Below are 25,311 nucleotides of genomic sequence, written 5' to 3' on the forward strand. Positions count from 1 at the left end.
TAAACCTAAAAAGATTATACATGGATTCTCATTCTAAAATACACTTTAAATAGCTATGATATTACATCAACATAAGACAAAAATTAATAGATCTGCATTAAACAAAAAAAAATATAGAAGGCACACACAAAATATCTAGAACCAGGTTAAAAGATACTTCTCTACAACATAATAGTGCTGATGATTATCCTCCAAGTAAGTGCATCCCTTTCCCTCAATCAACTCACCCAACATTTTCTGCATCTTCATCACACTCAGCTTTATATTTGCAAGGTCCACACTTGGAGTGTTTTCTGTGAACTTCTGCCCCTGACCCTTCCTCTTCTGTTTAAAAAGAAAAATTAAATTTTCAACCAAAAGTTGGGTTCCTTTCCAGATAAGCTTCACGTTTTCAGCAGCCATTATCCTATTTCTAGGGAAAATGTACCTGAGCTCTTGAAAACAATCACTTCCAAAATCTATCAATGCTTGTGCCCAAAAATGTTGCCAATACAGAGTACAACAAAATCTACAAGGAAAACAAGTATTGATGCAAGCAAAATAATCCCTTAACCTATGTACAAAGGTGCAATATAGGTTTTGATAATTAATTGCCTTTATAAGAATTATCACATAGCATTAAATAAGAAAGAGAAAATAAAACATGGGTGATAAATTTGGTTCAGTGATTACCCTACTGAAATAGCCTGTGTGATGCTGGTCAGCAAATAAATGATTAAATGCGATAGAGTATAACCACTTCTTCACATCAGTTTTATACCTGCCTTTCTTACTACATAACAACTAATTCCAGAATTTAAAAAAATAATTTATCTCCAAATCTGTGAAAGGAAAGGGTCTCCTTACAAAAGACTTGCCTCTTTTTCTACTTTGCAACTTAGCACAGCCAGAAATACCTAGAATACAGAAGTGTGTGGGTCTCCTATGATCCAGCACAAAAAACCAGTTCATACCTCTAAGTCCCCAACTCCTATCCCACATTTAAGAGCTTCTACATTTGTGGGGTTCAACTAGGATGGATCCTACCCTAATAAGCTCAAACTGGGCAGGGAGCTCTGTTCTGAGGCCAATTTAGGGATTCAGCTTACTCAAGAGATCTCCCATTTTAGTTTGGAAAAAAACACCTTACTCAGGGGTGTCAATCAGTAAAGAAGATATTAAAAGAAGAAGTCCATAAACCTGTTTGGTAATACTTTGGTAATACTTCCAAACTTTCCATTTGTAGTGTCTGTCTACACTTTAAGTAGAAATTTTTCCCAAATTCTCATGAATACTCCCAGATTCCGGGGATCACAATCCTATGTATTTCTGAGGCTTTGGTACAGCCACCATGAGCTCACTTAAGTTTATGTACTAATCTGAGCAAACCACTTAGCCTTTCTAAACTCATATTCCCTAAAAAGAAACTGTCAGAGCAAGACATCCAGTATTTACACTATATACACAAATCTTGAGATCAACTTCCAGTTCTTTAGTATAAGAACAATGACCGTTTCCTTACCAAATATCTGACTACAGGTACTAGGCTACATGATCCCTCTTAAAACCCTTTTCAGCTCTAGGTCTAGAATTGATGGTCTAATCCTTCACACGTGATCATGAAGCTTCTGCTTGAACATGTCCATTTAAATCACATTCTATTGTGGGATAGCTTTAATCTTTTTTTTTTTTTCCCCCTGAAACTGTCATCCTGAATTTCTTCCTCCAGACGGTTCTTCTATCCTCTAAAGTGACCTTTGAAGTGCCTTCCAACTCTTGACATTTTAGGAATCTATGAAATGTGGAAGTCTGCAGTAAGGTTTCAGATAGTATCGAAAGGATCATGACTGTAATTTTCATTTAAGTGTGAATTTTACTGGAGTAAGTTTTCTTTGAGTGGATCCCCACAGTACCTCCAGCATTACTTTGCATACCGTAGACACTAAGTACAGCTTCATTAGACTTGAAATAAATTAGTCATTCTTAATTCTGACAATTAAACTCTTACTAAATGCTATTACCAGAAATTACTTTTTTAAACAGAAGTAATTTATATGTCTGTAAAATAAAATTTAAAACATAGATTCCACTACAGTTGTTCTGCAAGCCTTCTCTTTGCCATGCACAACTCGCTCCAGAGTTTTATAACCCTGCACCTTAAAAATTCCTCATGAGCAAAATTTGTAAGCAAGGGATGAGAGATTTACCAATATTCTGGTCCAACCCGAAATCACTTGTGGGGATGATCCCAAGGAGAAGGCACTTTGATGCAATCTCAATTTAACAGGAGCTACAACATTTCCACTTTGTGTGTCAACAAAACTTTAGTGAAAAATAACTGCATGAAACAAAGTGCCTAGGGTTGGGAGTGGTGTCTAAGAGTCTTTTTCTGGAGTAATGAAAATGTTCTAAAGTTGACTGTGGTGATAAATGCACAACTCTATGACTATACCAAAAGCCACCATATTGTACACTTTAAATGAGTAAACTGTACAGTATGTGAATTTTACCTCAATAAAGCTGTTAAAAACAAAAAATTACAGAAAACAAATGTCCTTTAAGTGGTACTTGAAACTTACCTCCTTCTCCAGATCCAGAGCCATTATCTGAGAAGAAAAACAAATAGTGAATAGAAATATTTTTGCTGGAAATTTCATCTTATCGAATGGTAAACTTTCCTATCAAAAATCAAACTGTGATGGGGCTCCTGGGTGACTCAGTCAGTTGAGCGTCTGACTCTTGGTTTCAGCTCAGGTCATGATCTCACGGTTGTGAGATCGAGCCCTGCACTGGGCGCCATGCTCATTAGGGAGTCTGCTTAAGATTATCTCTCTGCCTCTCCCCCCCCAACCCCCACTTGCACAAGTGTTTGGGCTCTCTCTCTCTCTCAAATAAATAATCTTTTTAAAAAATCAAACTGTGATAGCAATTCTCATGTAGCCTTTTTCTTATTTTTTTGATATGGAACTAGACTAAACTATTCTTATATACCTATTCCATGTCTTTCTCCAAATAGAAAGTCCTTGGACACACAATCATCTATACCTCATACATCTTTTGTAGCCCATTCAGGAAATATGCAGGTGCCTTGTACAGAGTAAAGGCCAATAAATACTGTAAAGTAAATGGCTATATAAAAATAATTTTAATTAACTCACTTAAAAGGTAAAAAAAAATTTTCAATTTTGTTAAAGCTTGAGAGGAATAATGAATAAGCTGCTTTTATTAGAAAGGGAGGAAAAGAGCTTTGGGTCTTGCTCCAAAAATCTTAATGAAATCTGTAGATAAAGGCCAAAAGCCAAAAGGTAAGAAAAAGCCTCAAGGCTTAAAAGGAAAGAACTTCAGAGCTGAGGTTTTCATATTACTGATAAAATTAGCTTCCTCTAGGAAACCTAACCAGAAGGACTCTCACCAAGGTATAGGTGAGACACTCATTACTAATGAAATTAAAGAGCCTCCTCAATATTACCAGCAAGAAGTCAGCCTAAAATGTAATTAATATGAAATATTTATTTCATAAATCCTAAAAAGGCCAACATATGGTGCAGAGCATGTTACAAAGAGGGTAATGCTAGTGTCATCACCATGGTATAGTAAAAAAGCAGAGATGGCAAGTGAAGAACTTGACACACTTTATCCTGCACTTTTGCGGGGGGGGGGGGGCAGCCACATCCTCAGGAATCCACTGCAGTTCTTCATCACTCTCTTCCCCTTAATCTCCTTCAGACAATAATTGAATTCCCAAAACATTGTAGAAACAGAAGGAACTGGAAAAATACATATTTTTTGTAATATCCACTGCAAAATCTTCATGGGATTTTATAGTCTTAAATTGTGTTCAATTTTGATTAGTCAGTCATAAATAATTATATCTGAGTAAGTAAGAAGGAAAAGAAAGAGTGAAAGAGCAGAAGAAAGACAAGAAAGAAGGGAACTCCATTTAAAATTGTTTTATGACCCAACTTTTCTTAGGCAAACACTCCCTTTTTCCTTCTATTTTACATACATTAACTGGGTACATATTAGGTGCTAGGCAACATGATAAATGCTAGGAATAAATTGATAAATAAGAAAGCCCCAGTGCATGAGATACTCACTCCCAACCTGTTTTCAAGCCATGTCCAATTTTAATAAATATAATACATCATATCTTCCTTTAGTGTCCTTTAAAATTCTAAAAAAAAACTAAATATTGTGATGCCTTTGATAATGAGATTGCATTCTTCTTGTAGATTATATTTTCATTGCACACACGCCTTCCACCGTCCACACAACTCCACCCCAACCCTGGGACTATGATGCACTTCCCCAGGCAGGGCATACTGCTTTCCTGTTGAAAAGCAACTGCTCCAGCAGGAGACACATGTGTCAGAGAAATGAAATACAGTAGGATATATACAGAGAGACATGCACAAAGTGTGAACAAACTCAGCCAGGAGATGCCACGGAAGAAAAATTTCAGAGGATAAAAGGCTAAAGCTCAACCTGAAAGCATAAGAAAGGAGTTTTCAAGGAAACAAAAGAGAATGTTATCTCTAGCACAGGGGTCAGGACCAATAAAAAGACCAAATGAGATCAACAACACTGGCCCACCGAGCAACTAACAAGATCCATATAGTACCTCACAGCTTAGCTGATTCAATCCTCATTTAACAATCCCAAGAGATAATATCCATTTAACAGTTTAAGTAACTGGGGTTCAGAGGGGCTAAGTGAGTTACTATATGACTTGTCTAAGGTCATATAGTAAATAAGAGCTGGACTTAACATCCGGTCTTTTAATCTGGGCAGTGCTCTTTCCAATCTAACACCCTGCTTCTAATTTGGGATTATAAAGAGTTCTATATTCTTTTTTAGTTTCTAAACCAAGTCTGTGAAATACAAAGTACTTAGAGAAATGTACAAGAATCACAAAAATGATAGTCTATTGGCCTAACAACACAATCATTTCACCAAGCACCTAATTATTTGGTGTAGGGAAAAGAATTTGTCCCTCCCCAAAGACAGGTCCAGTCTTTGCCCTCAGCTTCTGGAAGGTAATCTATATCATACCTGATAGAAGTGTAATATTTAGGGAGGGTACTGACCATATCAGATCTTAAGGTGGGGTTGGCCACACTCAACAGTCCTAGGGTGAAGGCTGGACACACCACAAGGACCAACCATGTAATTTAGAGTGGGGGCTTTCAGTCATGTGGTATTAGTGGACCTGGAGTTTGAGATCAACCATATGGGCAATGGATCATTCATGCTTATGTAATGGAGCCCCAGTAAAAATTCTGAACACAGGCACTGTAACATAGAAGGAAAGAAAAGAAATACACTGTATCATATAAGAAGTGTCTACACCTTGGGGCGCCTGGGTGGCTCAGTCGTTAAGCATCTGCCTTCGGCTCGGGTCATGATCCTCAGGGTCCTGGGATCAAGCCCCGCATTGGGCTCCCTGCTCCACGGGGAGCCTGCTTCTCCCTCTCCCACTCCCCTGCTTGTGTTCCCTTTCTCTCTGTGTCTCTCTCTGTCAAATAAATAAAATCTTAAAAAAAAAAAAGTGTCTGCACCTTTACTGCTGATCTTCATACAGTAATTCTAATTACAACACTTCACCTGCATCCCTGCCCCCAAATACAAATGCAAGTAAGAAACTTAAATCAGTGCCTTTCAAAATTAACCACTACCTATTCAGGAAGGAAAAGAGAAGTAAATACAAAAAACTGGAGGAAGATAGGTGACAAGGACTGGCAGACAGAAGACAGAAGATATAAAAAGAGAAAAGCTTGGAAAGAGACACATCCTGGGATGCCACTAATGGCTTTCTATGGATATTCTCCACCCCTTCCCTGTGCCAAGAAAATAAAAATCAACAAAACAGATCCCATATCATTTCCCATGCCAAATCTTGTTCTGTCTAATATTTACACCATAAAGCAAAAAGATATGCAAAGTTCCCACAAAAATGACCGTAAGCGTTAACAACATACGAGAAGTAATGCAGTATTAGACCATCTGGGGTTAAAAAGCAACAACATGAAATGCAGAAAAGAAGAGCTCCCTCACTCCCCCACACAACTGATCCATACAGCAGTTCTGGGAATATACTCCTGACTGGAAATTTCAGAAACCACGGTGGAATCATTTCTAATGTTTATTCAGAAAAGTACCGCACATACCAGAGTAGCATGGTCCTCTTGCTACTACTGTTATCTCTTTCTGGTGCTTACAAGCAGCCCTTCTGAGAAAGCATTCATTTTGATAAGTGTCCCCATTTGATCCACAGACAGGAATGTAATTTGTATGACACTGCAAAAGAAACAAAAGTAAATTCTCAAAACTAGGCATGAATATTAATAGTTTACTTCATATTCATGAATGTAATACCATAGTATTGTGACATACTTCTACAGAATAGTTTGCTCTTTTATTTGGTTTAAAAAAAAAAAAGTTATGGAGCACCTAGGTGGCTCAGTCGTTAAGCATATGTCTTCAGCTAGCTCAGGTCATGATTCCAGGGTCCTGGATCGAGACCCGCATCAGGCTCCCTGCTCAGCGGGAAGCCTGCTTCTCCCTCTCCCACTCCACCTGCTTGTGTTCCCTCTCTCGCTGTGTCTTTCTCTGTCAAATAAATAAATAAAATCTTTTAAAAAATAAATTAAAATAAAAAAAGTTATAGCACTTTCTCACACTTTTCACATTAATAATGAAAATAACTATCAACTATCCATAAAAATGAAAATGGAAATCCCATGCTACCTACTTCATTTGCTTGTTATAAAGATCCAGTGAGGTAAAAGGGAAATTCTTGGCAATGTTTGTAATAAGCTAAGAAGCACTAGTTATATAATGTCATTTTATTATTATCAAAATTCATTTATTTAATACCTCTAGAATGTGAAGTCCCAAGGTGAACACTATAGGAAACACAAAGAAATACATGATCTCCAAGTCCACCACCATCCATGTGACTATGGACTAGTATCATCGCCATTTTCCCCACCTGTAAAATGGTAATTATAATAGCCATCTACCTAATAAAGTTGCTATGAGGACTAAATAAGAGAAATCTGTCTTTAGCATTTATATCTGGTCATACTAAATTCTCAGTAAATATTAGCTGGTTTTGCTATGCTCTCATCATTTCTAAGTCTTAAGTAGTTGCCCAGAGTCATAGCTAATAAGTAAGAAACCTACAATTTCTCACAAGTGTATACTCTACCCACTACCCATTAGTTATTCAGCAGGATTTTACTCTGTGTCACTCAGTGGTAGTGAGCAGGGGGCTTACAATAGTGCAGGCTATGTCCCCAAAATTCAACCTAATGAGCCCATACCTAGGAGTGAGCATGAGATGGAAGAAGCAGACCCACTGTTCCTCGGTCAGTCTGTGTCCAGGGGTCTCTCTTAGGAGCCTCTCACTATGCTATGGGCACATGAAAGAATTTGGACAATTTTAACAACATGCAACTTCTGACGTGGGCACTGACTCTAACCTAAGATCTTGGCTCTACCTGAGGTCTGCTGCCTCCATACTGCCATCCTTGCTGGGGGAAAGAAATCTCCCCTATACCTTCTATTTACCTGGAAGAATGTGATCCGAAATAGTTTAGGAAGGTGCAAAGTGTACAACTCTGGAGCCACATCCATGCAAGCATTTATTGTGTACCTACTGTGTGTCAGAAACTATGCTGAATACAATAAATAAGAAAATAACAAGATTGTGATGGCCGTTTTTATGTGCCAACCACACTGGACCCCAGATTCAACATTATTTCTGGATATTCTATGAGGCTGTTTCTGGATGAATTTCCATTTGAATCAATGGACTGAGTAAGTGCTCTCCCCAGTGTTGGTGGGATCATCCAATCCACTGAGGGCCTAAGTAGAACAAAAAAGTGGAGGAAAGGGGAATGGCTCTCCCTGCCTGATTTGGGACATGAGTTTTCTCTGGGTTATAAGGTCTTCAGATTTGGACTGGAACTACACTACCAGTTTTCCTGGACCTCCAGGTTGCAGACAGCAGATCATGGGACTTTTCACCCTCCATAATCAAGCAAACCAATCCCTTATAAACACTCTCCCTTTTCCCCTCATATTCTCTCTCTATATATATATATATGTATATAAATATAAATAATTTCCTATTGGTTCTATTTCTCTGGAGAACCCTAATACAAAGATTTTATAAGAGGGCATCACACCTAGCAAGAAGAGACACTGATAAATTCAGAAAAAAGACATAATCCAGGGAACTCCAGGGAAAAGAACAAAGAGGAAGAAAGAAAATAAGGGAAAAGTCATAGGTCCTCCTCTTCGTATATAACCCAAGATTTTTGTTTTGTTTTGGTTTGGTTTTTTTAAAGATTTATTTATCTGAGAGAAAGAGAGAGAGAGAGAGCACAAGCGGGAACGGCAGGAGAGGGAGAGCGTCTTAAGCAAACTCCGCGCTGAGTACGGAGCAAAACACGAGGCTCAATCTCATGACCCTGAGATAATGACCTCAGCTGAAACCAAGAGTCAGACGCTTAACTGACCGCACTACCCCTATAACCCATGTTTTAATGGAAAGATGCAATTTTGATCATTTTTCTCAGTATAAAAGTTGCTTTGTTTATATAATAGCTCTTATTAGCAGACTGAAAAAACAATTTTAGACTTTATCTAAACTCCTGTTATTATCTGTTAAAATGTGTTTAAATTATATACCAGAAAGTTCATATTAACACTAAAAGCATGCTGAATCATAAGCAAGTTTTTAAAATGAATTGAAAGATACTGCTAAAGCGTCCAGCGTAGCAGTGTTTAATGGACCTATGAGGTGAATTTTCTTCAACTGGCAATAACCTAAGTCTAACTTGAACAGATTTATAAATTATAAGAAGGCAGAGTAGTCAAAGGAAGGTTCATTCAGCAGCAGGATCAAATCATGCCGTAAGCCCTTAGGCAGTTTGCTCCTATAGGGAAAGCAACTTGTCTTCAAACATCTTTATATCCTCAGCATCTAGCACTGAGCGCAAAGCAAACACTGGATAAATGTCTAGTGATCTCAACCCCTAACTTTTATTTCTCTTCCCTGCTTTGCCACCAGGTAAGAATGCAAGAGATTGACAGATCATGAGAGGATTTTCTAGCTGTCCAAATACATTAAAAAGGTCAAAAAGGCTATTTCTTTATAATCTTAGAGTTGCAGGGAAAATTAATGAAAAGCAGAATCAAAGATAAAAATAGATAAATATGATATGAAAATTTAAAATTTTTTATGTCAAAAATTATAAACAAAATGAAAATGATGCTAGACTATTTTAACATTTTTATAATCTATAAACTAAAAAGGAACGTTCTCTAAGGTAAATACTACTGAGTGATTTAGTACTTAAAAAAGAAATTAAAACACCTATGATCGACCCTTAAACATGGGAGTTAGGGGTGCCAAACCCCTGCACGGTCAAAAATCCATGCATAACTTGACTCCCCCAAATCTTAACTACTAATAACCTGCTGCTGACAAGAAGCCTTATCAATAACATAGTCAATTAACACATATTTGGTGTGTTACTTGTATTGTATTTTTACAATAAAGTAGGCTAGGGAAAAGAAAATGCTATTAAGAAAATCATATAAAAGAGAAAATATATTTACAGTACTGTACTGTAAAAAATCCATGTATAAGTGGACCCACACAGTTTAAGCCTGTGTTGTTCAAGGGTCAACCACATACACTTATATAACACACAATATTTCTAGAAGGAAATACAAGTAACAGATGTTGCCTCTGAGATGAGCAATTGGTAGTCTCGAGTGAAAGGAAGACATTTTTTCATTACATTATAGATCTTCTTTTTAATGTTCAAGTTGTTTAATATGGGCATATATTACTCTTTTAAAAAACATAAAAACAGTACCTACATCACAGGTTCTCATGACAGTTTGTGAGTTATAGAGTTATATATGTATGACCCTTGAACAACACAGGCTTAAACTGTGTGGGTCCACTTATACATGGATTTTTTACAGTAGAGTACTGTAAATATATTTTCTCTTTTATATGATTTTCTTAATAGCATTTTCTTTTCTCTAGCCTACTTTATAGGCTCCATAACTCATAATATACATACATATATACATACATATATACTCAAATATACACACATATGTATGTATATTTAGAACTGTTAATGGATATAATGCTCAGCATAAGCAATATATAAGTACTCAAATAGTGTACTGTATATAGTATATGCACATTCGTACATACATAAATATGTCTACAAATCAACACAAGGTAAAAAGAAAATACTCCCAAAAATGGGCAAAGTATATGAAATATTGATTCACCAAAAAAATGGTCAATAAATATATGGCACATTTTCAACTTCTAATAATCAAATGAAAATTAAAAAAAAATTTTTTGCCTTACAGATTTACAAAATTTAAAAAGGACTGACAAAATCCACCATCAAAAGGCCAAGGGAAAACAAGCAGTCAGACATAGTGCTACTGGTGAGAATGTTATCTGCACATGAGCATCCCACTGCTCAACAATTCCACATCAAGGAATTTAACCTAAAGAAATTTAAGACAGTTGGAAGAGGGAACAGCTTCAGTCTTCCCAATACAGGGGTGACTAAAACACCAATAAGAAATCTACAATCTTTCTGGCTTAAACACCAAAGGATAGAGTTCAGGGCAACCAGAGCCACTAAAAAGAGAGAGAAAAAACCAGAAAGGAGAGAGTCAGAAGGGACTCCCAGATTCCATATATAAATTCAGATCAAATTTCTGGCTGACTCTCAAATCACTCATGGGGCAGACTCTAAGTATTCCAGATAAGATTAAAAATAATGAAGTAGTATTTGTGTTGTTTCCCACAACAGGGAAGAGAGTCTGCAGTTTGAGTTCAGCCAACTTAACTGTTTCAAAAGTGACAATACTCTTCAGGAGAACATAACAGAATTCAAACACTAAAACCTACTCACAATGTGTATATTAAATTCAAAATTACTCTAATACAAAGAAAAAAGAAACACAATCCATTCTCGAATGAAAAATCAAAAGAGATGATCCCTGAGATGTCCCAGATGCTGAAATGAGCAAAGATTTTAAAGCAGCAATAGTATCTATGCTCAAGGAAAATATGCTTGTAATGAATAAAAAGTCAGGAAAACTCAGCCAAGAAATCAAAACTAGAGGGGTGCCTGGGTGGCACAGTCGGTTGAGCGTCTGACTCTTGGTTTCAGTTCAGGTCATGATCTTAGTGTCGTGAGATTGAGCCCTGCATCAGGCTCCATGCTCAGCACGGAGTCTGCTTGAGATTCGCTCTCCCTCTCCCTCTGGCCCTCCCGCCATATTCTCTTTCTCTAAAATAAATAAATAAATTCTTAAAATAAAAAAAAAGAAATCAAAATTATAAAGTCTAGAAATAAAATATCTGAGAGGTGCCTGGGTGGCTCACTCTGTTAAGCATCTGGCTCTTGATTTCAGCTCAGGTCATGATCTCAGGGTCATAAGATCCAGCCCCGCATTGGGCTCCGCACTGGGCGTGGAGCCTGCTTAAGATTCTCTCTCTCTTTCTATCTATCTCTCCCTCTTCCCCTGCCCTTCCCACCCCCTCCCCCGCAAAAAATTTTGAAAAAAAAAAAAACCTCATGGATGGACTGAATGGAGAGGACAGAAGAAAGGATTAGGGAACCTAAAGAAAGATCATAAAAAATTATCTAATGTGAAGAACAGAAAGAAGTAAAAGTCCATGAGGGCTTAGTTACACTATGTACACCAATATCTTTAAGGAAAGAAGCCCACTTTAGTTGCCATCCCTTTTAAGACGATTTGGGGTGCAGGCAGGGAAGCCAGACACAACACACTAGCCAGAACATTCATTGCATGAGTAACCATATAGGGGTGGGCACAAGGTCAGCTAAAGCCATGTCAAAGGTGGCTATTGTGAATAAATAGTGGATTGTAAAGTCTCTTGACTATAAAGAGCCTGTCCAGCTGGACAATAATATAACTCCCTACTCTTCCTCTGATACTTTATAGTTTTCAAAGAGATTTCATATGCAAGCTGATTTTGATTCTCATTACAATATCATAAAAAAGGGTAGGAAACATGACTTTTCTTTTCAGATGGATCATACAGGAACTTCCTGAGGTTATAGGGTTACTAGAAACACTGATTGTCCTATGCTTTTGTCTCTAATCTCTGTACCCTTTCCTTCTCTTAAAATCCAAAATGGTGGGTACAATTAGAATCAGATCATGAGTGGAAAGAATTCTAGTTTCTTCTTTGTTTCATCTCAAATCCTGAATCAGAAACCATCTCCTGAGCAATATTCTGAAGCCAGATTATAATTTAATCACAGCAAATAAAAAAGAAAAATTGAATGTAACACATTTCACATCTTTTTCTTTTTTATTTTTTTTTGTTTTTTTTTTAAGAAACAGAATCACAACTTAAAAGAGCATCTGGGGCGCCTGGGTGGCTCAGTTGGTTGGGCAACTGCCTTCGGCTCGGGTCATGATCCTGGAGTCCCGGGATCGAGTCCCGCATCGGACTCCCTGCTCGGCGGGGAGTCTTGCTTCTCCCTCTGACCCTCTTCCCTCTCATGCTCTCTATCTCTCATTCTCTCTCTCTCTCAAATAAATAAATAAAATCTTTAAAAAAAAAAAAAGAGCATCTGAAAAGCAAAGATAATAGTTTGAGGTTCCCCTGTCTAGTTTATCTCTAACCCTGACCTACTCCTGAGGTAGCAAGTCAGCCATGTTCTTTGGCCTAAAAAGATGAGACACCAGCAAATAAAAATGGAAGGGAAGAGTGTAACATATAAAGAAGTTGAATCACTATGTTGTACACCTGAAACTAATGTAACATTGTGGATCAACTATACTTAAAAAGAAAAAATTAATGGATCAGAAAAAAGACTACAAAGAGAAGAAAAGGGGAAAAAAAGCCAACTGGGGGGGAGGGGCAGAGGGAGAGAGAGAAAATCTCAAGCAGACTCCCCACAGAGCATGTGTGGAGCCTGACGTGGGGCTCTCCATCCCACGACCCTGAGATCATGACCTGAGCTGAAATCAAGAGTCGGACGCTCAACCAACTGAGCAAACCAGGTGCCCCCAAAAATGTCAACATTTTTTTAAAGATTTTATTTATTTATTTGACAGAAAGAGAAAGAGAGAAAGAGCATACAAGCAGAGGGAGCAGGAGAGGGAGAGGCAGAAGCAGGTTCTCCATTGAGCAGGGAGCCCAATACAGCGCTCGATCCTAGGATGCTGGGATCATGACCTGAGCTGAAGGCAGTCATTTAACCGACTGAGCCACCCAGGTGCCCCAAAATTTCAATATCTTAAATAAGAGATTCATTTCCTTTCAGGGACAATTAGAACTTACATTTGAATAGAACTTTAACGTTTTTTCAAAGCATCTTCATACCTATTATTGCCAGTCTGTCCTCTTGACTCAAGGAAAGAAGCATGGAAAGTACAAATAATAGTACTTCATCTGACAACAGAAAAATCAGTGGGCTCTAAAGCCAACTTCTTTTGGGGTTCAAGGTATTTTAAGCTTTTTATTTGAAGAATGTAGAATGATAAAATATTAAAAATGTAAAAATTTTTCAAAATGTTTGGTTTCCTCACCTGAAATTGACATGCACATTTCAAACTGTCCCCATCTTCTTTACAGACTCCTCCATATTTACATGACAATTCATCACAAACTCTTACATCAGACTCCCTCACATTTAATTCTGAAAAAGAAGGGGAAAAAAATGTTTCAAATGTCTTTTTGTACCCAAATGCAGATATATAAAAGAAAAAACACCTTAAAATGTGTTGATCACCACATTCACAAGTATCGTAATAGACATAACATACAAAAATCAAGTCCCATAGGACACAAAATGTTCAGAATTCCCCAAGGAGAATCTTGCATAATAGTATGCCTAATAGTAACCCAAACCAAAATAAAACTCAAAATTTCAGGATTTCACAGAATTCCCAAAGGTAAATCTACAGAATTTTTCTATTTGGCCTGCCAAGAGCTTAAGACAGTCTTCTTATATTGTCTTAGTATCTTAGGTTATCTTTTTTTTTTTTTTTTACAGATTTTTTAAAAAATATTCTCTATATCCAACATGTGGCTCGAACTCATGACCGCCAGATCAAGAGTCATGTGCTCTACTGGATGAGCCAGCCAGGCACTCCCTTAGATTATTTTTCTAGAGATTAAGTTACTTTTAAGGAGAACAAATAAGAGTAATTAAAAGAAATCTTAATTCTTTTGATACCCAAATAAATTTCAGATGGTCATAATTCACTCTAGACAAACTATTTTAATTACAAAAGAATTATAAACTGGAATTTCATACAATAGATATATATGGAGCATTAATGTACACAGAATAAAAAAGATCAAAAATCTTACTCTTAAAATTTTTAAATGACTGATTTAATTCTACTCTACCACAGGAGGCAGAGCCAATCAACAATACTATCATTCTGCGGTCATTTCGTTCCTGCTCCAAGACCATTGGTCTTGCTATCAAATTAAGCTTTCTAGAATCACATAGAATTGAGTGAAAACCACTATAAAGCAATTTTTACATCCTCCCTATTGGGAATGAGAAATATAACAACAAACAATAAACAATAAAATGATAGCAACAATAGCAAACAAGGAACAAATTGATTGTTTAAAAAACCCAGCCCATTGTAGAGGTGAACAAATGAGTATGGGAACAGGAAGGCCTAAGTTAGCTTCTGATTCTGTCGCTCAGTAGCTGAGGGACTCTGGGAAGGGCACAAGGTCTCCTGCAGCCCCGGGTCATGATGAGGCCTTGGCAAACAGATCTCAGGGCAAACAGATCTCAAGGAATATTTCTCCAGCAACCTCCCATCCCTGGTTGTTTTCTAGTTCCAGATTTCAAAGCAGGACCGACTGGACTGAGTCAATAAGGTTCTGTATCTAGTGACATCTGTCTTGGTGACATTTCTTTGCCTCTCTCTGCCCTACCTGTTCTCACTGCTCTACAGTGGTGTCTTGGGTCTCCTACTCCTCCTAGCTGACCCTCCAAGGAACCGGTAGTCAAGTACCTAAATACCCAGTGAGCTGAGTCAACAGTATTTATCTGAATAACCACTCTCAACCAAGCACTGCACTGGGTGAAGTATATACATCTATGTAACTATAGGTTACAAAATTTTTCTTTTCCTTAAATGAAACTCAGGTGTTTAAAAAAAAAAAAAAAGACATGAGCTGAAACTTAACAGGAAACTATTAGAGTTATTTTGTTGTTCTGTTTCCAGCTATTTCAGGCATAGATGATCATCTTTTAATTCCTTTCACCTTGGCCATTTGGCTATGGAGGCTCTATGCTCTTGGATCCCCACATCTCCCAATTTTTGCTTACTCATCTTCTCGCCCTTGACAAGTTGCATTAGCACTTGAGGCTCAATCCTAAGTGTGGAGTTTCCTTTTTTTTTTCTATCTACCCACATTCCTACTAGGAACTTGCACAAGGTCCAGTTCCAATTACTGTCTAATGTATGCACATCTTAAAACTCAAGGAAGATTAACTAAATATTAAAAAAGAACTGCTCTGGAGAAGAGAATAAGAGTGCATAATATCTTCGTTCAACCACAGGCTTAGCCAATTTTAGGGGTCATAGAAATAAAAACAAATGTACAATTCAAGAAATAAAATTTAGTGCATTTCTCCTCCTTTTCTTTGTAGGCTTAAAGTTCACACTGGGTTCCAATACAATCAGACATATAAAACAAGAATAAGTAAAGTTTTAATTCTATTTGTGGGCCAAGATCATGCTCTGAGTTGCTCTGACTTATGACTTGGGCTTGAGATTCTTTGAGGTATGTTTTACCTATTGTATTTTTTTTAAAGATTTATTTATTTATTTTGAGAGACTGAGAATGACAGAGAGAGAGAGCACGCACATGAGAGGGGCGAGGGTCAGAGGGAGAAGCAGACTCCCCGCCAAGCAGGGAGCCCGACGCGGGACTCGATCCCGGGACTCCAGGATCATGACCTGAGCCGAAGGCAGTCACTTAACCGACTGAGCCACCCAGGCGCCCTTACCTATTGTATTTTTAAAGTACAACGGGACTGCAGTCTAGAACCTAAAACATCCCTGCCACCAAGATTCACACATCTCTGGAGACTGAGAGTTGTTCAAAGCATCTGTCTGCATGAGGTCAGACTAAGAAACATTTTGGGACAATAATCATCCTTACTAAAGAGAGGCAGAAAAGCTTGGTACAATAAACAAAGCTTGAACAGGAGGAGTGGTCACATGCACAGGTTGGTGTCTATCACTTGGACTGCTCCCCCAGCCCAGCCCCAAGAGCTCATCATAACAGAAGAGCTACAGTGAGAAACTAAATAACAGCTTTCACTGAAAGCTTTGAAGCAACAAGATTAAAGAGCTCTTTTTGATGTCCACACAACAATATATAATAGCGGGGGAGAAAAGAGGCTGGGATACCTCAACAGCCCCAGCATCAGCATTACACCTGGCAGGACAGCACAAGGCCAAGGAGATAATCGGGCACAGAGATACACCTGTTATCGAGGGGCTGCAACATGGCAGGAAGAAAAAGACGTGCTATGTGGCAGTGGCCAGAATACATTAGTGAGCCCACATGAAACACCCTTTGGTGACTCCAAGAATAAACTTGGGTGGGGGCAATTTGGGGGAGCTAGAGGTCCTACATTAATAGATACGGGTAAAAGTCATGAAATTCTGATTACACTGGTTATTAGTCATGTTTTATTTTATGCCTATCCTATTATTAAATTCATGCTATTTTCATGTGTATTAATGTGTTAAATGTGATTATTTAGTTGATCAGGAAACAAGTATCTACTATATATCTAATTCTATGCTAAGAAATTGGGACACACAGAAAAATATATAACAGGGAGCCTATGATCTTGCTAACATATGGAACAATTAGTGATGAATTCAATATAATCTATAAGGAGAAAATGCTGTTGTACAGGCTATGATTGCTCTAGGAATTTCAAGAAGTAGGAGATAAAAATGGATTTGAAGCAGAGGATGCAGTATCAAAGATGGCAAGACTTACACTGACTTGGAAAAATTAGTAAGACTTTTTGGCTGATTATAAAACTGATAGAGGATTAAAAAAACTAATATAGGATCACTATACAGAATTTAGAAACATTTATTTTTTTTTTTAAGATTTTACTTATTTATTTGAGAGAGAATGAGAGATAGAGAGCATGAGACGGAAGAGGTTCAGAGGGAGAAGCAGACTTGCAGGGAGCCCGACGTGGGACTCGATCCTGGGACTCCAGGATCATGACCTGAGCCGAAGGCAGTCGCCCAACCAACTGAGCCACCCAGGCGCCCCAGAATTTAGAAACATTTAAAAGTAAAGAATATTTTAGGGGCACCTGGGTGGCTCAGTCGGTTAAGTTCTCTCTTCAGCTCAGGTCATGATCTTGGGGTCCTGGGATCAAGCCCCACATGGGGCTCTATGCTCAGTGGAAAGTCTACTTCTCCCTCTCCCTCTGTTCCTCTCCCCCACCCCCACTCATGTACAGGTGCGGACGCACGTTCTTCCTCCCAAATAAAATCTTTAAAAAAAAATAAAAATAATTAAAAGTAAAGAATGTTTTAATTGCCCACAACATATAATACTGAAAGAGAATATTCTTATCTAGAAAAATAATTTAAGTGAAAGTAGAGACACAAGTAGATAAATAGTATACATAAATATTAATTATCAGTGGTTCCTAACCATGCTCCTTATGAAAACTGATGGCCTAGAGTGTACCTTCATTAAAATCAAATAAGAATTTCATTTTCTCATTTGCAAGGGAAAAAAGTCAATGGAAAGAATTTTCCATTTTAAGAGTTTTTGTCACATATTTCTTAAACCTTCAATATCTGAGATTACTTCCTTGCTAGTTATCAACAAAACTAATGTTCCACAAATAAGTAAAGAATATTACAGGAAAATTCCAAGTGTTTTATGAGAACACAAGCTCATGAATGTACATTTTAAATTGTTTTATTACTGTGGCAGTCACAGCTAATTGCCTATCCTGGATCTATTCTTACTTCGTAAGAGAACCCCAGTTTTATTCAGGGAAGGAAGGTGCTCAGCTAAATAATCTGTATTTCCCAGACCCCCCTGCAATGTACCACAGTTCATACATAAGCACTGTCCCTTCCTCCTTCATTCTTCCACTCTCTGTCCTGCCTGGAGAGTAAAACTCTTGCCTAAGGTTGTAGTGGCTGTCTCACATGCACAAAGATGACAGCTATAGGCTAAAGCTGGTAGACCAGAAGGACAGAGCAAGAGTATGGAAAGCAGAGAAAAATTATAGAATCATCATGTCTATCCTGGATATCACCCATTCAGACTCACTGTTATAGGAAATAAACAAACACATAAATAAATAAAGCCCTTATCATTTAAGCCACTATTGGTCAGGTCACCGATATGTATAGTAAAACACAAACCTGACATACTGATTGCACAAAAATTTAGGTGCTACATCACCATTCACATGATACATTTATCAAGAGCATCATGACTTCCTGGTATTCTTCTTTCTCTCACAAATTTGAAAACCAATGCCTTAGCTCAAACTCAGTACAAAAGGAATTCTATTTTGGGATCATCTTCTGAATGTTATTTCTTTTCAAGTATTCAATACAGTACCAGGTATCAAGAGGGCACTCTACTACCTGTCAATGATGATGATAATTATTACACAGCTGCCTTCCTGAACCCAAAATGGAAACTCAGCAAAATAGATGAGCCATACTAAGGCCCTCAAAAATCAATTCTCCAAATAGAAATATTTTACACAAAGAAGCACTTAGAACAGTGGCTCAAAACAAAAATATTTTGCTCTGGTTGCAAATGTGCCCATCACACAATTTTCTAAATGTAAAACTTGTCTCCATGTTCATTAAGATCTCAAAGCTGGGAAACAATACACACTAGAGGAAGGAATCCTACACACTGTGAACTTGAGCTGCCCAAAGCCCTAACTTTCAGCAGCACTAACTAGGTTCGGGCTATAGTTCAAAATGAGACTCCCTTAGCCCTCCAGAATGGTATGACTTTTCTACCACCCCTCCATTAAACAGAAGGTAGTCTGGGGAATCTTATGAGATAGCTAACACCAATGGAGAGCCAAAAGTGAAAAAACTTTGCAAGATGTTACAATAGAATTCAGGGCTTCTCAACCTCAACACTACTGACATCTTGAGTTAGATAATTCTTTGACGCATATCATAGGGCTATCCTGTTCACTGGAGGATGTTTAGCAACATCTCTGGCCTCTATCCACTAGATGTCAGCAGGCCCATCCCAGCTGTAACAACCAAAATGTCTCCAGACATTACCAAATGTCCACTGGGGAGTAAAATCACCCTCCGCTGAGAACCACTATCAAAGATGACCAAGGCCTTGACTAAAGGCTTTACATTTAATTCTCTAACATAATCACTATGAAGAAAATGAATCAAATAAACAGTAATCTCCAAGATCTCTGCACACTGCCATGGCTATTTTTCATTTCAGTAGAGGGATCCAAATATATTGTATCCATTTTATGTCAAATCCTGACTCAGAGTGAGTGCCCCTCCTTTAATAATGCCTCAACCTGTAGGGAGCCTGGCTTCCTCCCCTTTCCTATCAAAATTCTATCAAAGGTCAACAGAACCTCCTCTTTTAAAGATTCCATAACTTTTTTCTTAGCCTTCCAACTCTTTTATTGACCTTTCTACAGAAGCTGATACTCCTGGCCTCCCCTTCCAACCTAATAATCTTGATTATCCCCCCAAATCTCTGATCACTTCTCATTTAGTCACTCCTTTTCCTTCTCTTACTGCTCAGTCCATGTCCACAGAGCCCTTGGAGAACTTATCTCCAACTTAACCAACTCTCCAGAGAAATCAAAGTATGCTATTCTCTGTAAAACATACCAACCAATGCCCATGGCACAGTGAATCTCCAAGGCTACTAGGCCACTCTCTAGAACACTCATCAGGACTGTAGCTCCAAGCAGGGCAGTTGCTCTTATGCTTCATCCAAACCATGTATTTGTTATTGGAATTAGGTGGTTTCAACATTTCGTTAAGAATAAAAATAAACTGTTATGAAAACAAAATTGAATGCTATGGCAAGACTTAAGGTGAGCTGCTTTCTCTTGTACAGGCAAGAGAAAAATCTAGAATTCTGCATCCACAAGTCTTTACGTTCCTTTTTAAAGAGATTAAAACTGGAATTTGTAACCAATGTATGCTTATTCAAGAAAGAGGAAATTCCAACTATTCTCAAAGAAAAAATCTGGGCCCTCTTTCAAAATAGTGTTTAATAGGGGTGACTGGGTGGCTCAGTCGGTTAAGTGTCTCACACTTGATTTTGGCTCAGGTCATGATCTTAGGGTTGTGGGATCGAGCTCCATGCTGGGCATGCAGCCTACTTAAGATTCTCTCTCTCCCTCTCCCACACCCCCACCCCTGCTCTCTCCCTAAAAATAAAAAAAAAATTTTTTTAACTAAAATAGTGTTTAATAAATCTATATATTTATTTATGTTTTTAAGTTCAAATAAAATGTTACATACATTTATAAATTATTTTTGTGACTCCCCCTTTAAATAACTCTTGATTAACCAACTAACTACAAGAATCTTAAGGCACCAAGACAAGAGGGCTCCTACTATGTATAAAAATGTTCTGCCCTCAGCCATCCCACTGTGTCCTCCCATTTTGCTTCCTCTCCCCGCATTCTCATCCACTTGCACCACTTCGAGTCTTCAAACCTGCTTTTCCCCAACCATATTAAAGCCATCTCATCTGCCATTTCTAGTCCTCAGAGCACTACAGGGGGAAAGTCTTATAATGAATGCGAAGTACTTATCAACACGTGGGAATCTTTAGTTCATCTTTACTTGATTCCTTATTGACTCCCCACAGGACATGTTCAAACTCTTTACCTTGTTCTTAGTTCTTAAGAATAACCTCATTTCAATGGGTTTATACACATGTCTAGATGTTCACAGTATTTGGGAAAACCTTCCCTTTTTTAGAAAAACACACCAATCCAAACTGACAGGACCCCAATCTCTACACTGAGAACGGCAGAAATATTTGAAATACTTAAATATTTAAAATATCCCACACCAGAAAATGGTGTGGTACAGCCAAGGAATACTGTAGAGCTATTTAAAAGGTTGTATATAATATGGGGTGATATAGAAATATGCTTATAAATGTCAAGTGAAAAAGCAGAAAACAAAACTATACACATGCACTAAGATTACGTATAAAAAACACATATAGGAAAACCCAGCCAGAAAAAAACCAAAATGGTAAAGGGACTGTGTTTACACCAGTTGAACAATGGATGATGATTTTTTCCTCTTTTCAAGTTTCTATACTGGTTATCTTTAACAGGGAAAAAAAAAATGTGATTTCAAACACAATCCCAAAGACAGTTTGCTATATAATGAACAAAGCATTATTAGTTTGAGGGTGGACAAGGGTCAGGTTCACATGCTAGTTCTTCACCTTTAGAATAATTACACCTTCCCTTCCCTAGATATTATAATGATTAGATATGTACTAAAAAGCAACAGTGCCCAGAAAAAGTAGGTATACAACAAAAATTTACTTTCTTTCTCCAGACCAATCTAAGGGACACCTTTAATGACACAAATCACTGAAAATACATTTCAGGGTAAAAATCAAACAGTAGATTTAATAAATATTGACTTGAGTCTAAGCAATGAGAGGAATTAGAAATTAAATTATCTTCAACTTGTTTATGAACCATATTATATTAGTTATCCTCTACCATAAAGATATGAGAGGGAAAATAAACTGTACTCAGTATTTCATGATATAAAACCAAAAGTAGTTTACATTAATATTAAAAAGCATTAATGGCAGAGATGACTAAAACTCTCTAAGCTATATTTAACAAAAAAATTTCACATATGCCACACAATTATCTGACTCTGGTATTTTTCATCCCATGCTACACATACTACTGCCAAGCTACCCTTTGTTAAGTACCACTTTGAAAGTGTCAATCCTCCACCCAACACCTACAATCATTCCCTGCTGCCTCCATCCCAAATACCTCTGCTTCAGGCAAGGTGATGGGGAGGATGGTCTACTGCAGGATCAGAAAGAAGGCAAGACCCAGATCCCGAGCTGGGTAGTAAAGGTACTCAGGGTCTTCCCAGTCCTATCTAGTCCTAATCATAGATTCCAAACTGCAATACTCTCTCCTTCTTCTTTTTCTGTCTTGGCAAACCTGTGTTTTTCCTCTTGCAGATCCATAAACTGTTATATTGCAGTTATTAAAAAGACTGATAAAGAATCTCCATATTTCCTGACATAACACATTTTTTAAAAGGCAGATTTTTTTAAATGTATGACACAAACTACTTTTTAATGCCTATATGCAAAAATCTGAAAAGTATATACATGAAAATATGAACCACAGTTATCTCTTGGTGGAATTTGAACTTTCTTCATTCTGTATTTTTCTGAATTGTATGAGTTTTATAATGAACTTGTCTTATTTTTTAAATCAGATAAAACAAGTATTGCTACAGCATGTAAGAATCTTGAAAAAAATTATGTTAGGTGAACGAAGCCAGGCACAAAAGGCCACATATTGTATTTTTCCATTTATATGAAATGTCCAGAATAAGTAAATCCATTAAGACGCAGAGTCTCTCTATGGTTGTCAGAGCATGGGAGCAGAGAAGTATGGGGGTTGACTGTTAATAGGTATAGAAATTCTTTTTGGAGTGATGGAAATGTTCTATAATTATATAGTAGAGAGCAGTGATGGTTATACAACATATTGAATATATTAAAAACCGCTGAACTATATACTTTAAAATGGTAAACTTCACATTATGTGAATTATGTCTCAATAAAGAGCAAAAATAATTTTAAAATCAGCTAAAACCCTATTAAATTTTGAAAAAATGAAACAAAGAAAAATGAACAGGCATTCTCATTTGATGTCTAAGAAGCAGGCCCTAGGACAACACTGCCTAGACCAGTACCCTGGCTCTTATACTTACCAGCTCTGTGACCTTAGTAATTTACCATTCTCTACCTCTATTTCCTCATCTGTAAAATGGAGACAATAGAAGTACTTATCTCATATTGTTGGCAGAGAATAAAGATATGGAAAGCACTCAGAGCACTGCATGACACATCGTAAGTGCCAAACTGTTAGCTTTTTATTACACCAGCACTGGAGAAGGTATGGAAAATCTTTAAAAAAAAAAAAAAAAAAAAAAGAATCCCTAGGTCTAATTAAGCAATATTAGGAAATACTTATGATCTGAACTTAAAGAAGGGACCAATAAAGGTAAACACACAGCACCACCTAAAAAAAAAAAACCTTAAACCACTTTAAAGAAAAAAAATATGAAAAAAATGAACAAAGGACACTAAACACAGACTAAAACGACTCGTGAACAATGAGGAATCTAAATGTATCATTTAGGCTATAAACAAGAGAACTGATACAGAATATCAGCGGTTTAGATTCACTTGCAAAACAGTATTAGATTAAAGCTAACAAGGCAAAATAAACTTAAAAATCTCAAAAGAGGGGTGGGTGGGTGGCTCAGTTGGTTGGGCATCTGCCCTCAGGTTGGGTCATGATCCCAGGGCTCCCTGCTCAGCGGGGAGTCTGCTTCTCCTTTGCCACTTCCCCCACCCTGCTCGTGCGCTCTCTCTCTCTCTCTCTCTCTCTCTCTCTCTCTCTCGCAAAAATAAATAAATAAAATATTTAAAAAAAGAAAAAAGTTCAAAATTTTTGTGGGATAAAATGAAACAATTTCAGCATAAAGATTAAGATATTACCGGGGAGGGCGCCTGGGTGGCTCAGTTGGTTAAGCGACTGCCTTCGGCTCAGGTCATGATCCTGGAGTCTCGGGATCGAGTCCCACACATCGGGCTCCCTGCTCAGCAGGGAGTCTGCTTCTCCCTCTGACCCTCTTCCCTCTCGTGCTCTCTATCTCTCATTCTCTCTCTCAAAAAAAAAAAAAAAAAAATCTTTAAAAAGATATTACCGGGGAGAGGGGAGGTGACTCCGGCCGAGGAGGAGGACGCAGAACGAGGGCCCTGCGGGTCTCCCAGGCGCTGGTTCGCTCTTTCAGCTCAACCGCCCGGAACCGCTTCCAGAACCGAGTGGCTGAGAAACAGAAACTCTTCCAGGCGGACAATGACCTTCCGGTGCACTTGAAGGGCGGGGGAACCGACAACATCCTGTACCGAGTGACCATGGGGCTCTGTCTAGGGGGTACCGCCTATAGCCTGTACTGCCTTGGCTGGGCCTCCTTCCCTCACAAAAAGTGAGACCAAGAAGCTTGCAGAACCTGAACAAGCATCAATAAATATGCTGGCTCTTTGGGGAACCCAAAAAAAAAAAAGATATTACCGGGGAGAATGGCAATCATCACAGATTTCTTCTTTGTATTTTTACATATTCCTCGAGTTCTTGTTTTCCTTTTTTTATTAAAAGATTTTATTTATTTATTTGACAGAGAGAGAGAGAGAGACAACACAGTCAGGGTGAGTGGGAGAGGGCTTCCCGCGGAGCAGGGAGCCAAACGCGGGGCTCGATCCCAGGACCCTGGGATCATGACATGAACCGAAGGCAGATGCTTAACGACTGAGCCACGCAGGCGCCCCATAGTCTTCAAGTTCTTTACATCGAACAAATACTGCCTTTATAACAACAACAAAAAAAAAAGTGTGGGTTTTTCTTTTTTCTTTTTAACCATGGAAGAGAAAAACTCAATGTCTGCACAAAAATAAGAGAAATGGAACTGTACTTGAAAACATAATACCTGCCAAAGTTTCTGAAGGCAGAAGAATGTGTTAAGAACTTCAGAACCTGTAATGACTTTTCAAAAAATGAGACAACTGAGCCATGAAAAATACATGACACCTGTAAAAAAGAAATTGATTCAAATAGTAACAAAGGATTAACTGTAAAGCATCTAATAAACTGAAAGCAAATACGGAGGGAATTTTAAGATTTAAACAGAATTTCAAAGTGCATGAGAAAAGAATCTATGCCAACTCCTAAATGCCTCGTTTATCCCATGAGAGAAGCTAATAATGGAACGAATTGTAGGAATAATGAAAATAGTTCTGTTAAAACAATGTTTCTAACAATGAAAAGGGGGGGAGGGGAGAAGGAGGGAGGGGATAAATGGGTTGACATTACCTCCCAATCCAGCTTAAAAGAAACTAAGAATGTAAATTCCATTAAAGAAACTACATATACAGGGGAAATG

General features: G+C 37.8%; 2 protein-coding genes across 2 annotated transcripts in view; one reads left to right on the plus strand and one right to left on the minus strand.

Annotated features, from left to right (window-relative positions):
- Nucleotides 1-25,311, minus strand: part of TMEFF1 (transmembrane protein with EGF like and two follistatin like domains 1) — an 80,672-nt gene that overhangs the window by 44,440 nt on the left and 10,921 nt on the right. The window contains exons 2-5 of the mRNA XM_025888511.2: nt 13,606-13,715; nt 6,147-6,276; nt 2,559-2,585; nt 228-324 (exon numbers count right to left, since the gene is read on the minus strand). Coding sequence (XP_025744296.1) covers nt 228-324; nt 2,559-2,585; nt 6,147-6,276; nt 13,606-13,715 — 364 coding nt within the window. The remainder of the gene's footprint in view (nt 1-227; nt 325-2,558; nt 2,586-6,146; nt 6,277-13,605; nt 13,716-25,311) is intronic.
- Nucleotides 23,206-24,440, plus strand: LOC112836628 (cytochrome c oxidase subunit 7A1, mitochondrial). The gene is made up of 2 exons (XM_073876742.1): nt 23,206-23,215; nt 24,072-24,440. The coding sequence occupies exons 1-2, from the start codon at nt 23,206-23,208 to the stop codon at nt 24,362-24,364; spliced, it is 303 nt and encodes a 100-aa protein (XP_073732843.1). The 3' UTR covers nt 24,365-24,440.

This window comes from Callorhinus ursinus, unplaced genomic scaffold (genome assembly GCF_003265705.2).
Source record: "Callorhinus ursinus isolate GAN/ISIS: 27379988/994484 unplaced genomic scaffold, GSC_fseal_2.0 scaffold24, whole genome shotgun sequence".
In the NCBI taxonomy this organism is placed as follows: domain Eukaryota; kingdom Metazoa; phylum Chordata; class Mammalia; order Carnivora; family Otariidae; genus Callorhinus; species Callorhinus ursinus.